The sequence below is a fragment of the Tiliqua scincoides genome, chromosome 4 (genome assembly GCF_035046505.1).
Source record: "Tiliqua scincoides isolate rTilSci1 chromosome 4, rTilSci1.hap2, whole genome shotgun sequence".
In the NCBI taxonomy this organism is placed as follows: Eukaryota; Metazoa; Chordata; class Lepidosauria; order Squamata; family Scincidae; genus Tiliqua; species Tiliqua scincoides.
Window position 1 is genome coordinate 221,949,437 of NC_089824.1, and position 11,147 is coordinate 221,960,583.

Consider the following 11,147-nt stretch of genomic DNA (forward strand, 5'->3'; position numbering starts at 1 on the left):
GAAGGAAAACTCTGACCCCAAACCTCCACTGCCTTGTGGCTACATCCAGTTATGGAAAAGGCTTCAGGAGTCAGCCTCGAGGCGAAATCCGGAGCCGGAGTCCCTGAGGCAGTTCATGGCTGAACACAGTCACGTTCTGGCAACTCCTGCGACGCTGCTGGAACCAACCGTATTGGCTTCTGCCTTTCCATTGGACCATTTCAGCGACGTGGAGAGGGGATTTGCTGCATGGATAACAGTCTATCCTCCATATCTACTTTACCCAGACTTCGCACACTGGAGAGGACACTGTTCCAGAACCACCATTCAGAGCACGTTAGCAGAGTCCTCTGAGACTGAAGGATGCCAACACACAAATATTTGACTGATGTAGAATTTGTTCTCCTACACCATTGCTCAGGCCAAAGCTGTTTACAAAAAGCTGAAAGACAACAGCAGCAGCTGGTCCTGAAGACATACAGATAGAGAGAGTAGCAAAAGGGGAGGGACACATCCTAAAATCCAGGCAAAAAGATCAGTGAAAACAGAACCACACTTAATGACCTGGGAGAATAGAAGGCCTTCATCTGGCACTGAAAAGACAGCACACTTGGTGCCAGTCAGGCCTGACCAAGGAGGCCGTTCTTGAGTTGGAACAGAAAGAAGAAAATATTTCTTTACCCAGCATCTCATTAATCTGTGGAACTCTTTGTCGCAGGATGTGGTGATGACACCTGAAGGCTTACATGCCTTTAAATGGGGATTGGACAGATTTCTAGAAGAAAAGTCCATCACAGGTTACAAACCTTGATGGGTCTGTGCAACCTCCTGATTTTAGAAGTGGGCTGCCTCAGAATGCCAGGTGCAAGGGAGTGGCAACAGGGTGCAGGTCTCTTGTTGTCTTGTGTGGTCCCAGAGGCATCTGGTGGGCCACTGTGAGATACAGGAAGCCGGACCAGATGGCCTTTGGCCTGAACGGAGCTCTTCTTATGTTCATCTGCTTGCCTGAGCTGACACGTTCTGGCCATGGGAGGGGAAGGTGTCGGAGCACAATGGTGGAGCGGATCCCGCTGGCACACCCCCAGAACATATCTTGCCACAGAGAGCTTCCACAGTGATTCTTGTGATAGCTTTAGTGGAGAGACAATATGGGGAAGCGATGCAAGATTCAGGGTGTCTCATGGTTCCTGGGGCTGGGCTTGAAGAGAGCTTGATGATGGCCAGGGCCAGAACAATGTGGTGGAGCACATGCTTGGCATATGGCGGACTCTAGGCAGCAGGTGTTGCGCATGCTGCCCCCTTCCCAAGTCGTGTGAAGTCCCAGGGGCAACACTGATCAGATTCTGGGTGCCTGCCTGCCTCACTGCCTCTGGTCCTTTGCAGGAGAGGTCGTTGGAGGCTGCTGGTGCCTCTGCTGTCTCTGGTTCATTTGGGAATGTGCAGGTTGAGTACTGGTGGAGTTAGGTCGCCAAACACGCTTGCCAGCACCATCAGGCTCCAGCCATTCCCCAGTGAACAGCCCTGCTTCCCAAGCGGGCAAGCTCTGAGCTCTGTCCCTTCCACCCTCTCTGTCTCTCTCTCCACTACCAGAAATTACCAGTCCCTTTTCCACTCACCACACAAGGGGCAGGTGATGGAATGAGTCATCTGGCACCTTCACCTCTGCCTGTCTCATCAGGTGAGGCTCTGATGGCACCCCACATTCTTCCACCACATTCTTTCATCCAGGAGTCATTAAAACATCATTGGAGACATCACTGGCCTCCTGATCTACTAGGCAGGAATCTGCATTAAGAAAGGAATTTGCCAGCTGGCGTTCGGCATCATAACCCCAAATCTGTTACAGCAGGGAAGGACTGGGCTTGAGACCTCAACAGCGCATCACTGGGTAAAATGGATCCAGGGTCCGACGTGGCACAAGGCAGCAGCTCCAGGTGTTCTGTTGGAGTGCAGTTGAGAGGTGGCTGGGAAAGCCTGTGTGGAAGGCACTGCCCCTGGATTGCTCTAATAAAGCATTGTGGGGATGTTGGGCAGGAATGGACCAGCAAGGAGCCTTGGCTACAAATCCTCCTGGATTTGGTTTGTGTTGGTGCTGCCTTGAAGTCATGTTTTTGTTTATTTGATGTTTTCCTTTGGCCTATTTTATTGTAAGGTGCCTTGCATTGCCTTGGTTGGCAACCTTCAGTCTCGAAAGACCATAGTATATGCCTACAGCACCTGGTATTCCCAAGCGGTCTCCCATCCAAGAATTAACCAGGCCTGACTCTGCTTAGCTTCCGAGATCAGATGAGATCGGGCATGTGCAGGGTAACAGCAAGAAAGATGGGTAGAAATATTTCAACTTAAATTAGTATCCATGTGGGAGCTCCATCCAGATCTGCACGGAGCCCTGGGAGGGGTGACCCAATGAGGGACTTCTGACAAGCCCTGGGCATTCTGCTCCTCCTCCGTCCCTGGCCAGGCCCTGCTGCCAGCTTTGCCCTGACTTCAGCCACTCCCCACACCATGTGATGTGCTGCTTCTGCCCCACAGGAAATGGCCGAGGTGGAAATTGATGTGATGAACCAGCTAAACCACAGGAATCTCATCCAGCTGTACGACGCCATTGAGACACCCAGGGAGATTATGCTCTTCATGGAGTTGTGAGTACCCACATTGGGGCACCCTGTTGAGCTGGGACTGGGTGGGCATCAACCTTCTTCCTCCTGCTCATGCCCTGAATTGCCCCACTGAGAGAGAGCACAGAACCCTAAGCAGAGCTTGGTGTATTCATCTGCTGTTGCTCCCTGCCCCAAAGTACTGCATTCCAGCAGAGTTTGACAGCCATTTTCATCTCATTTCATTCATTTAAAAATTTGTTTGTAGTCTTTAAGGCTGTGAAGTTGGGGTTGGAAGTGTGAAGATGACGTCTGGGCAAATTTAGACTGTTAGAGAGATGGGTCTTTGCAGTATATTTAGTAGTGGGGTTTCTCCATGGCATTTTCCACTCCCCATGATGGGCAGAACTAACATAACCAGCCTTGGACTGGTATCTGAGAGACCCAGGTTCGAATCCCCCCGTGGTGATCTTGAACATGTCTCTGTGTATACCTCCCAAGGTTGTTGTGAGGATAACTCTGTGTAAGCTACTCAGGATGGGAGGGAGGAGAGAAGTTGCCAAAGACTCAACGTGATAGAGAAATCCAGCCCGGGAAGAGGAGAATTCACAGGCAGCCAAGTCAAATGGAGGGTTTTGGTCTCTCCAAGCAATGCCTACAGCCTGGCCCAGGGGGCTAACAGAGCCTCTCTGTTCTCTGTGCTCAGTGTGGAAGGTGGCGAGCTCTTTGAGCGGATCATCGACGAGGAATACAACCTGACTGAGGTAGACTGCATGGTCTTCGTGCGGCAGATCTGTGACGGAATCCTCTTCATGCACCAGATGCGGGTGCTGCACCTGGACCTCAAGGTACACAGCTGCCCCTGGGGAGGCAAGATGGGGTCTGCAGCCCAGGGGCAAAGCAGTGGGAAGTCTTGAGGTCGAGAAGATGCTGGTTCCCTGGAGCCTCACCAGCCGCCAGGGAAGGTTCTGCCCTTGAGCAGAAGTTCCACACGGAAGCAGTGTGGATCAGCACCCCCAAGGACCTCCACAACCTTTCCGTCTCCCAACAGCTGTCCGCACATTCATGCTCATCCACAAAATTAGTAAGAACGTCTGAAAAGCCCTGCTGGGTCGGATCAGAGGTCCATCTTGTTCAGCTGCCTGTCTTTGGGAACAGTGGCCAACAAGGTGCCCACAACAAGGGCGCAAAGGCAGAAACCCTCCCCGGTTCGCCCCCATCATCTGGCACCCAGTTTTGTACTGTCCCCAAACATGGAGGTTCTGGTTAGTTTTCATGGCTAATAGCTGTTGATAAACCCCTCCAGGGTTTTGTCTCATCTCCTCATATGCACTTACCTGAGAGTAAGCCCCACTGAACATAGTTGGTTTTACTTCTGAGTAAACTTCTCAGAGTGCACTGTTAGCAGCAAAATCAACAGAATCTTGGTGGCATCTTAAAGATGGGCTCACCAGTTTCCACAGAAGGTCTTATGGACCACAGGCCAGTTCATCCTGTGCAAGCATCGACCCCAAAAAAGGCTGCACAAGAATAAACTGGTGAGTCTTTGCTGCAAGGCTCTTTCCGGTTATGGAGGTATGTGATCTGATGGCAATGGTGTAGCCAGAGGGGGTGCAAAGCACTAAGTTTTGCAGGAAGTCTCACAATCACATGCAAGTGGCCCCTCCCTCTCCGCTTTGGAGCCATTCTGCGCCACAAGAGCAAAACGCGGGTGTTTGCCTCTGTTTTTCTCTAGCGGCCCAGAATGGCTCTGGGGAGGGGGAGAGGTCACTTGCACACTGTGGTGAGACTCCCTGCAAAACTTAGTGTTCTGCACTCCCTCTAGCTATGCCACTGTCTGGTGGAGCAGCCCAAAGTTGATTTTGGGGTGTAGGAGCTTATAAGTGTCATTTCCTTACTCAGGCTGCTTGGGTGACTCCATGCCAAATCAGGAGTTGGGAACAAGGAACCCAGTGCAGCCTTGTGGCCATTCAGACATTTAGAGCCCAGTCCTATTCCTTCCCCTGTGGGTGCAGCCATGTTGAAAAGGAGTGTGCTTTATCCAGCGGGGTGGGGTGGGAAGATCAGGAGACTTTGGGCGGCGGGAAAGGATTACCCCTCTGTAATCCTCCCGCTCCACAATGGGTCTCCTCAGACCTGTGCCAGCCCTATAGGTGGCACAAGTCCAAGGAGAGGAAAGAGGTGGGAATGGTGCAAACAAGTGAGGATAGGATGCAGCTTGCACCATCCCCACTGGATCCACCCCCTCCAACAGCCTCTCTGCTCCTTTTCCTTCCCCCTCCCCACCCTGTTCTGCTCCCTCCCTGGCCCTTCCACAGTCCTGCCTGCTCTGGTGGCCATGGATTGGACTGCTGCAAGTGGTGGCAGCCGTTTTGCAACAGCAGAAGGGTCTCCCACTCTTGCAACAGGCTGCATGGCACAGCTCAGTCTTGAATAGGATTGGACTGTTAGTGGCAGGCCATCAGGAGGCAGCAAGTGGTGTAGCTGCTTGTGTGAATCAGCCCGGAGATCCTCCAGCCAACTCCCCTGTTGAGACAGGTGGAGCTTCCCTGTCCCGTCACCCCTCCTACCCCTGTCCAGGCTCCCTGCTTAGACACTCACCAAGGAAACATTTTCTTTTGTCTTCAGCCAGAGAACATCCTGTGTGTTACTGCCACAGGTCACATGGTGAAGATCATTGATTTTGGACTTGCCCGAAGGTAATGGCTCCCCCATTCCGCCCGCCTTCCTGTGCTGCTTATGGGCATAATTATTGTTCTCCCCCGTGCTAAGAAAAAGTGGTACAGTGTTGCAAGAGGGGGGCACAGATCAGGGCAAAGCAACATGTTACTGGGTCATGCTTTGTTTGCTGCCAGATGCTCATATTGTGGCATTAAGAACATAAGAACAGCCCCGCTGTATCAGGCCATAGGCCCATCTAGTCCAGCTTCCTGTATCTCACAGTGGTGCACTAAATGCCCCAGGGAGCACACCAGATAACAAGAGACCTCATCCTGGTGCCCTCCCTTGCATCTGACGTAGCCCATTTCTAAAATCAGGAGGTTGCACAAACACATCATGGCTTGTAACTGGTGATGGATTTTTCCTCCAGAAATGTGTCCAATCCTCTTTTAAAGGCATCCAGACCAGATGCCGTCACCACATGCTGTGGCAAGGAGTTCCACAGACCAACCACACGCTGAGTAAAGAAATCTTTTGTCTGTCCTAATCCTCCCAACGCTCAATTTTAGCAGATGTCCCCTGGTTCTGGTGTTATGTGAGAGTGTAAAGAGCATCTCCCTATCCACTCTGTCCATCCCCTGCATAATTTTGTATGTCTCAATGATGTCCCCCCTCAGGCACCTCTTTTTCCTTTGGCATTTGGGGGGGGGGGCAGATACAAAACCAGAGGAAAACCAGAAGTGACCATTTTCAGCCCCCAAAAGGTCTTAGAAGGCCTTCTGAGGGCTGTGGAGGCCACAAACGGCCTCCCCAGCCCTCAGAATGCCAGGGGGGGAGGCAGCAGACATGGGGGCCGGCACTCCTGGAGGTGTACCCTGGGCAGCACAGTGGCCAGGAATGCCACGAGTTACAGGAGTGTTCTGAGTGTGCTGATTTTCCCTTGCTTTTCACCTCACCCAACCCCAGCAATTTAAGGGACCTGCAGGTGACCTGAGAGAGGCTTTGCTCCCCGTAGTCTGCGCATGGAGTTCTTGAGTCTGTAGTCAAACCTCTGGTCAAACTAGCATTGCACATTGTTGAAATGCTGCCCAAATCTGCAGAACCTGATTGCCAGAGTTGGATGTAAGATACAGGTGCACACCCAGGTGGTCGCCATTCCGTCACATCATCTTGGAATCTCTAAAAAAAACCCTCTGGGATCCATGTTCCTGTGCTCACCACTACTGCTGCCCTATTGTGCCCCTTTTAGCCTTCCACTAAGAATCCCCCCCCCCAGCATTCCCCATGGTGGTGGCAGGAGGCAAAGGCCCACCTGCCTCTAAGCATTGCTGTCAATCACACGTCCTGGAGCCCCAGTCTTACATTTGGAATGGAATGAGTGGGAGGCAGAGGAAGGTCTCATCAAGAGGAGTCCAGCCTGTTGTCCAGCTGCCCAGTGAAGGGATTTTCGCAGCCCAGACCTGCCAGAGCTGACATTTGCTTTTTCTCGCCCTCCCAGATTCAATCCTGCAGAGAAGCTGAAAGTGAATTTTGGCACTCCAGAGTTCCTGTCGCCTGAGGTGGTCAGTTACGAGCAGGTGTCCTATACCACAGACATGTGGAGCATGGGGGTCATCACATACATGCTGTGAGTTGTTCACCAATTTAGCATCATCCATGTGCAAGGCGCTTCAGAAGTGACACCTCTCTGCCCCGAATGGCATGCAGTGCAGAAAATGACATGAAGGGGATAACACAGGGAACAAGGAAGCACATACAGTGATTTCACTTTCATGTCAGGGTATCACTGGGGACCACTAGGGGATTTTACCAAAGGCACCATGGTAAGTGGGCAACCGCAAGGCATCTATGGGGCATTTCAGGGTTTCTGGGTACAGGAGGGTATGTGGGCTGCTGGGGGGGCAGTTGTTCCCCATTGACCTTTAGAAACCAGAGTGATCAGAAGCACATCCTTGACTCAAAGCAAGACCTCAAAGCAGGTTTTGTCTGTTGCCTTGTGTGCTCCCTCTGGCATTTGGTGGGCCACTGTGAGATACAGGAAGCTGGACTAGATGGGCCCTGGGCCTGATCCAGCACGGCTCTTCTTATATTCTTATGTTCTTTTGCTTGCATTACGCCATCCAAGAAATGACCCCCTCCCCATGCCAAGCACTCCAGCATAGACAGCTTTGAGAAAAAGATTAAGACAAATGTGTAGCTGATAGTTAATGACCATAAAAATGCCTAAGAATGGAACTCCCACATTGGGGGCAGCACCAGTAGTGTAGCTATGGGGGGGCAGCATAGTTGCCATTGCTGGATGGCTCCAACGGCAAGTGGGAGGGGCCACTTACATGGCATGTTGCAGCAACCTGCACTACTTACCACGCCGCCCCCTCCGTAGCTATACTACTGGGCAGCACGCTCTGTCAGCCAGAAACTGGGGACAAATCAGGGAGGCCAACCCTTCCCTGCTTGGCTGGTGCACTTCCCAAAAGTCCTCTGGTTGGTGGCTGTTGGTAAGAAGCTGCTGGACCAGAGGGGATCCTAGTCTCATCTAGCAAACCCATCCTTATCAACTGCAACTCTGCAAGAGGCGCTGGGACTCCCTGCCCTGTCTGTGTGGGTCCTGTCACTGAAGAGGAGGTGGACGCAGTGCTGGTCACTGGCTTCAGTGACTTTTTCGAAATGGGCAGCCATCCATAGAAGACAGCTCTGCCAGCAGGGGTTGGTCCTGATAACCAAGGGTGGAGCCTCCATGTTGAAGAGCAGTATATCCCTGAAGGCCACAGGCCAGGGTCAGCTTTCACTCTCATGCTTTGCTTGTGAGCTCCAGTAGGTATTCAGTAGACTGCTGAAGCATTTATTTATTTATTTCTACCCTACTTTCTCTCCCTGCTGAGCAGGGAGAGAATTATATATATTATAATTATACAATATATAATTATATAAGTATATTTATATATTCTTAATTATATAAAATTATGTATTAATTATATAAAATATATTTAATGAGTGTTTTAGGTTGTTTACTGTTTTTCAGACCTTTTGTATAATTATATAATTTTATAATTATATAAATTTATAATTTATAATTATATAAATTATAATTATATAGTTATAATTTATATAATTATAAATATAAATTATAATATAATAATATTTATAAATAATAATTATAAATTTATAAATTTATATATAGTAAATTAAAATTTATTAAAAAATTTATAAAATTATAAAATTATAATTATAAATAATTATAAATTATATAATTATGTAATATATAATTATAGAAAAGGTCTGAAAAACAGTAAACAACCTAAAACACTCATTGAAAGCCTGGAGTAAGATTAAAAAAAAAGCAGCAAACAGTAAAACAATAAAAAGGCATCTCATAAAACTAAACAGCATAAAACCCCCATTTTAAAAAAAACCTCTTTGCTTGGAAGGTGAGTGTAAAAAGAAATGTCTTTAGGCCCCTCTGGAAAGCCTCAAAGGAGTGGTTCATAAGCTAAGAGGGAGGGGATGCCATAGAACTGGTGCCACTCAGAGAAGGCCCTGCTTCTTACCACCAACCTTCTCACCTCCACCGGTCGCGGTACCCACAAAAGGGCCCTCTCTGATGAGCCAAAGAGGTGGATTGTATGGAAGAAGATGGCCTCTCAAATACCCTGGCCCCAAGCCATATAGAATTGCATTTCCTCTTTCATGGTGAGATGGGGCCTCCACTGATGCAAGTATTCAGGCCTGTGCCTAATTGGGGAGCTCCACTGGGGAAGCTGGGGAGTTGCAGCCTCAGGCGCTCATCTCTGAGCCCAGAGAGTCTTGCGTTCCCAGCTTGGGTTTCTGGGGCAGCTGGACGGCTGGCCTGGGCAGGGCTTGATCTTGCCAAAGGAAGGACCTGGTCTCTGGAGTGTTCTCCGCAATGCCTGAACTTCTTTTCACCCTGTCTCCACCTGTGACCCTCTCAGGCTGAGCGGACTCTCCCCTTTCATGGGGGACAACGACACGGAGACCCTGAACAACGTCCTGGCATCCAACTGGTATTTTGATGAGGAGGCCTTTGAAGGCATCTCCGATGAAGCCAAGGACTTCGTCTCCAACCTGATCATCAAGAACAAAAGGTCTGGGCCTAGCTGAGGAACCAGGAAGCTCTGTAGGAAGGGATTCGGCTTCAGGTACCCCAGAGAGCACATGGGCACACCCCCATCCTTTTTTAGTCTTCTGGTGCAAAGAGGCCTGAAGAAAGAAAGAACGCAAATTAATTAGGAAGAGAAGTGAATCTGGTTGAATTGCTGTCCTGCTGAAATCAATGGGACCTCAAAGTCCTGAATCTAGATGTGGCTGGGGAGAGAGGACAGGGCTGACCCTGCTTTGCCATCAGAAGGTCCCAGGCCTGTCTTCAGCCTCCCCAAGTAGCACTGGGGGGGGGGGGGGACAAACAGAGCTCTGCCTGAATCTCTGGAGAGCTGCTGCCAGTCCGTGTGGACAGAGCAGATCTAGACAGACCTTGGCTGCAGTGTGAGATAGCTGCACCTCTTCATAACCTTGGCTGGATCATGGCCGTTGCTTGTGGAAAAGCTACTGAGGAATGAACCCGTTCATTCTCAATGAGACTAGGAAGCAATTCACAGAAGGAACTTTATTTGGGCAGGGGGGGTAGGGAACACCATACTTTTCCCTCCTTATTTTGCCACCGACATCTGGAGGTGGAGCATTTTAGCTGGGTCAGTGTGATTATTATTGCCATATTGCAGATGAGAGGCAGAAACTGAGGCAGTGCAGTTGCTCATCTGTCTGGTCACCTAGAGACCTCCCGGCATATGTGAGATTCAGGTCAGGTATTGTGCCATTCACTGCTCAGCCTTTTAGCTGCTTCAGGTGCTCAAGTTGCAGGGACTTAATGCAGGAGGCTCATGGAGGAAACTGGGGGTGGGGGGTATTGAGACTGGGGAATATGGGCCCTGGGGTCCTGTGAAAGAGTCCCACAGGCGCTGACTTCTCTCCCGCCTGTCCATTGACTCCACAGCCGCCGCATGAATGCAGCCCAGTGCCTACAGCACCCCTGGCTCAACAACCTGGCGGCCAAGGCCAAAAGCGTGAACCGGCGCCTGAAATCCCAGGTCCTGCTCCGGAAATATGTGATGCGGAGGCGCTGGAAGGTAACTGCAGGGGACAGCTGGTTCTGAGGGTTGACCAAAGGGACATCCCCATCTTCAGAAGCCGTTGCCTTCAACATGGTTTGGCTCACTTGTGTCAGTCACGTCACACAAGGGAGCCAAGCCACATGGAAGTGAATGACTTCCAAATATAGTGGATGCCCTGATTTGCTCTTCAGGGAGCTCTCTGGGATTTACTCCCTCTTTGCTTGTGGCCATCTGTATTCGGAACCGTATAAGAAAGAGTGTGTGTGTGTGTGTGTGTGTGTGTGTGTGTGGGAGGGGGGCAATAATTCTTCCTTTTGAGCTGTGGGGGGATGGGGACTGGACAGCTTGAATATCTATTCCCCCCATTGTACCTTGCAGCTCCTTCTACATCCTGCTAAAAAATATTAGCAGCAGCAGGAGATGCAAATCCATCCTTAGGTCAAAGACAGACATGACATGAATGGAGAGCTATCAGTGGGTTCCTGGCTTTTCCCCCTGGCTCTTGAACACACATGTCTACATGCAGACCAGCCTGTAGTGGAGAAAAACAAACACAGCTCTCACTCTTGCCCTTCTCACTGTGTTTCCGTCAGGTTTGCTGCTGCCTTTAAAATGCTTTTTTTTAAAAAAAAAAGTGCACCGTATCCATTCGTTTGTTGCCTTATTTGTAGAAAGAAGAGTTTTAAAAAAAATAGAACTCAAAGTGCTTGTGTTATTGGACAGTGGGATTTATTGATGGCCTCTTGAACACCATCCAGGCAGTGGTGTAGCTAGATGGGGTGCA

At 50.0% G+C, this 11,147-nt stretch overlaps 1 protein-coding gene across 2 annotated transcripts in view; it reads left to right on the top strand.

Annotated features, from left to right (window-relative positions):
• The window catches only part of MYLK2 (myosin light chain kinase 2), a 31,186-nt gene that overhangs the window by 17,068 nt on the left and 2,971 nt on the right, over positions 1-11,147 (top strand). For both annotated transcript variants that reach the window (XM_066625922.1, XM_066625924.1), the window contains 6 exons: positions 2,512-2,621; positions 3,283-3,424; positions 5,205-5,275; positions 6,736-6,864; positions 9,188-9,340; positions 10,246-10,378. In XM_066625922.1, coding sequence (XP_066482019.1) covers positions 2,512-2,621; positions 3,283-3,424; positions 5,205-5,275; positions 6,736-6,864; positions 9,188-9,340; positions 10,246-10,378 — 738 coding nt within the window. The remainder of the gene's footprint in view (positions 1-2,511; positions 2,622-3,282; positions 3,425-5,204; positions 5,276-6,735; positions 6,865-9,187; positions 9,341-10,245; positions 10,379-11,147) is intronic.